The sequence below is a fragment of the Leptodactylus fuscus genome, chromosome 10 (assembly GCF_031893055.1).
Source record: "Leptodactylus fuscus isolate aLepFus1 chromosome 10, aLepFus1.hap2, whole genome shotgun sequence".
Taxonomy (NCBI): Eukaryota; Metazoa; Chordata; class Amphibia; order Anura; family Leptodactylidae; genus Leptodactylus; species Leptodactylus fuscus.
In genome coordinates, this window is record NC_134274.1 from 86,586,003 (window position 1) to 86,589,928 (window position 3,926).

Sequence of the window (3,926 nt, forward strand, 5' to 3'; positions counted from 1 at the left end):
CTATAATGTCCTATACGTGTCCTCCTGTGTGATGTCTCCTCTATAATGTCCTATACGTGTCCTCCTGTGTGATGTCTCCTCTATAATGTCCTATACGTGTCCTCCTGTGTGATGTCTCCTCTATAATGTCCTATACGTGTCCTCCTGTGTGATGTCTCCTCTATAATGTCCTATATGTGTCCTCCTGTGTGATGTCTCCTCTATAATGTCCTATACGTGTCATCATTTCCTTTCTGCTTGATCATTTTCCCTTGTATTTCTAGAATGTTAGTCCTGACTTGTTCCTCAAAGCTCTCGGCTCTCCGGAGGTCACTGACACACAGCTTTCCAGAGTCTGTGAAGGTGAGCAGGGAAATTCCAACATCTAGGATCGATCTTTGGTACCAGAGGGTGTCAGTGGTATGTGATGGGAATCCTGCCATAGTGAGTGCCCAATCCGACGTTCCTAGTACAATGGCCGCCACTCATACAGGATTCTCCTCTATCATCGTACACAAACAGATGATTGAACATGGCCACCTCTATGCTCAGATTGTGAACCCATTTTCCCCAAAGCTGTCAGAACCCACTAACTAGACTATTGTGACCTGTAGTAGCTTGGAATACATTGAGTTATGCCTTGTACATGGCCTGAGGGGATGGGACTGGACATTACATTGTGTCAGGGACTACTCTCTTAGGACATTTCTCTTGTGTCGGGGACTCTCTTCGGGCATTACTCTTGTGTCGGGGACTCCCTTAGGACATTACTCTTCTGTTGGGGACACTCTCTTAGGACATTACTCTTGTGTGGGGACCACTCTCTTAGGACATTACTCTTCTATCGGGGACCACTCTCTTAGGACATTACTCTTCTATCGGGGACCATTCTCTTAGGACATTACATTGTGTCAGGGACTCTCTTAGGACATTACATTGTGTCGGGGACTCTCTTAGGACATTACATTGTGTCGGGGACTCTCTTAGGACATTACTCTTGCGTTAGGGACAACTCTCTTAGAACATTACTCTTCTATTGGGGACCTCTCTCTTAGGACATTACTCTTGTGTCGGGGACTCTCTTAGGACATTACATTGTGTCGGGGACTCTCTTAGGACATTACATTGTGTCGGGGACTCTCTTAGGACATTACTCTTGTGTCGGGGACTCTCTTAGGACATTACATTGTGTCGGGGACTCTCTTAGGACATTACATTGTGTCGGGGACTCTCTTAGGACATTACATTGTGTCGGGGACTCTCTTAGGACATTACATTGTGTCGGGGACTCTCTTAGGACATTACTCTTGTGTCGGGGACTCTCTTAGGACATTACATTGTGTCGGGGACTCTCTTAGGACATTACATTGTGTCGGGGACTCTCTTAGGACATTACATTGTGTCGGGGACTCTCTTAGGACATTACATTGTGTCGGGGACTCTCTTAGGACATTACATTGTGTCGGGGACTCTCTTAGGAGATTACATTGTGTCGGGGACTCTCTTAGAACATTACTCTTCTATCGGGGTCCACTCTCTTAGGACATTACATTATGTCAGGGACTCTCTTAGAACATTACTCTTCTATCGGGGACCACTCTCTTAGAACATTACATTGTGTCGGGGACCACTCTCTTAGGGCATTACATTGTGTCGGGGACCACTCTCTTAGGGCATTACATTGTGTCGGGGACCACTCTCTTAGTGGTCCATAAAGAGTAATCCTAGAGCCCTGGCTCCGGTGATGACCCTTGGTTACGACTTTGGTTTGGTTTGAGAGACTTTGCTGGCTCTAACACCCTGATGTCCTAAGGTGGCCCGATGCTCTTCTAGTATAGGAGGAATCGGACAGGAAAGCCAGGACTAATCTGAGTATAAGTATTACTGCTAATGGCAATGACTATAGAAAGTTATTACAGAAACATACTGGTGAGGGTAAGACAGTGCACTGGTGATACTAGAGTATTCTGGTGTAGTCAGAGAAGTCATGGTTAGTATCTGAGTTACAAAGAGCGTCCTGGAGGACCTTCCCGTCCTGTATTACACAGTCAGCACATCCATGTGACTCAATGCTGTGTAATACTTTATTTTCCCTGTGGGGGAGCTGTAGGAAGATTGAAGACTTTCTGCTTGGCTCCTAACAGATTACGGCTACTCCCTGTGGATAAGGACGAGGTAATTTTTGGTTCTTTGTTAATAAGGATTTCCCTAAGTGGATAAATCAGGGTCCATGGGGTGTGTTATTAGTCAGATATACTAGTTGTAGATTTTCTATTTCCTTTCATACTCCATTGTAATTTATTTTTACTAAAATTCTTCTGTCCATGTGAATATTCACCTGACGCGTCTCCATTCGCAGGTGTGCGGGGCTTTACATTATGTGATGGACAGAAATCCCTTCAGACTTCAGGTTCTGGTGGACCAATGGCCGGACTTTACATCTGTGCTGTGTCGCCCCCCACTGGAAGTGAGTAATACAAGAGGCCCCTGGGAAATTGCCCTGTTGCCTTCCCTATATGATATGGAGGAGGGGTCTGGATGTGGACGCCAGAGGTGCTGCATTTGCTTTTGTCAATCTGTCGAGGATGTTAGGATCTAGAGAACCTCTTACACTATAGAGTTGGTGTATTCACCGTGGCCACCATATGTCTGATCACTCATAAACTGTTCTCTCCTCAGGACATGACCGATCCCTCCGATCCTTACACCAACACCTATTTTCTCTTCAGTAAAGATCCTCAGGGGTTGCGTCACTTCCTCCAAGATCCCCGAACTGTGAACTGGAAGCAGAAGCTCCATATACAAGGTGACTAAAGATGGCGTCATTGTGATTGTGGGCCTGGTAAAGGGACCTCAGATTGTCCTGTGGTATATTGTTGGTATGGCGCAGGTGGAGGCTAGGGTGAAGATACATCTTGCTTTCTGGACGCCATAGCCAGAAATTTTCTACTGTGGGGAGGAAGACTCCTTCTCCTCATATACACTACCCATCATGCCCATCTTGGTAACAGCTGGCCTAGGGACAAAAGACACTGAAGAAAACATGTAAGGGTAAGGCAGGAGAGCGGTCAGGTTCGGGTCAAGGTCAGGGCTGGTGGAATACATTGGAGAAACAGATGGACAGCTTTGGTTTGGAGGTCGGAGGGATGAACTAACAAGCCAAGGTCAGTGCACAGGGAAACAGGAATACAACAGCACCTTCACAGGATCAAGCAAGCGAGGAATCATTTGGATCAGGCGTCTCTCAGTTGGGATTGGTTAGAGAAGGTTTACAGATTCTGATCGGGCCAGCACAACCTACAGGCAAGGACTAACACAACATGGCCGGGCCTGGCAGACCAGGATGCAGAGAGAGGATTGTGCCTTGTTTGATCCTCATTACATGAATTGTCCTATTTATGGCTTATTCATTACTTTTTGCAGGATGCCAACCGGCACTGACGGGCGTGCTCCAAGAGGTCAGCGCCAAACATGGCAGCCAAATGCAAACCATAAGTAGACAATTATATATAAGGGATGGGGTGAAGGGTGAAGACCTGGAGAAGATGAGCAAAATAAGGTAAAGCAAATATTCTTTGCTACACTCCAGCCTTCTGTGCCCTGCGGATTTCACTGTATTTTGGAATGGGGTCCTAATGGTTATGGGGCCCCAGGATTTCTATGGACTTCCTTGGCCTTGGTGTTCTCAGCCATCTGACTACTAAATTTTCTGATGGTGCAGATACAACAGCTAGAGGATGTGCTGTATACTCCAGCAGCCAATAGCAGTGCCAAGGAAGCCTCTATTCACATTACAGTATACAGTGTTGGCCAAAAGTATTGGCCCCCCTGCAGTTCTGTCAGATAATCCTCCTGTTCTTCCAGATAATGATTACAGTCACAAATTCTTTGGTATTTTCTTCATTTAATTTGTCTTCAATGGAAAACCACAAAAAGAATTGTCAAAA

General features: G+C 46.0%; 1 protein-coding gene across 1 annotated transcript; it reads left to right on the forward strand.

Moving 5' to 3' along the window:
- The first annotated feature begins 264 nt into the window (after nt 1–264).
- On the forward strand, nt 265–3,542 carry LOC142219240 (glycine N-acyltransferase-like protein 2). Its single transcript, XM_075288186.1, has 4 exons — nt 265–342; nt 2,339–2,446; nt 2,659–2,785; nt 3,403–3,542. The coding sequence occupies exons 1-4, from the start codon at nt 265–267 to the stop codon at nt 3,540–3,542; spliced, it is 453 nt and encodes a 150-aa protein (XP_075144287.1).
- The last annotated feature ends 384 nt before the right edge of the window (nt 3,543–3,926 follow it).

Coding starts and splice junctions, on each gene's coding strand:
- LOC142219240 (XM_075288186.1), top strand. CDS start 265: ATGTTAGTCCTGACTTGTTCCTCAAAGCTCTCGGCTCTCCGGAGGTCA. Junction 2,447..2,658: donor TGTGTCGCCCCCCACTGGAA/GTGAGTAATACA, acceptor TTCTCTCCTCAG/GACATGACCGATCCCTCCGA. Junction 2,786..3,402: donor GCAGAAGCTCCATATACAAG/GTGACTAAAGAT, acceptor TACTTTTTGCAG/GATGCCAACCGGCACTGACG.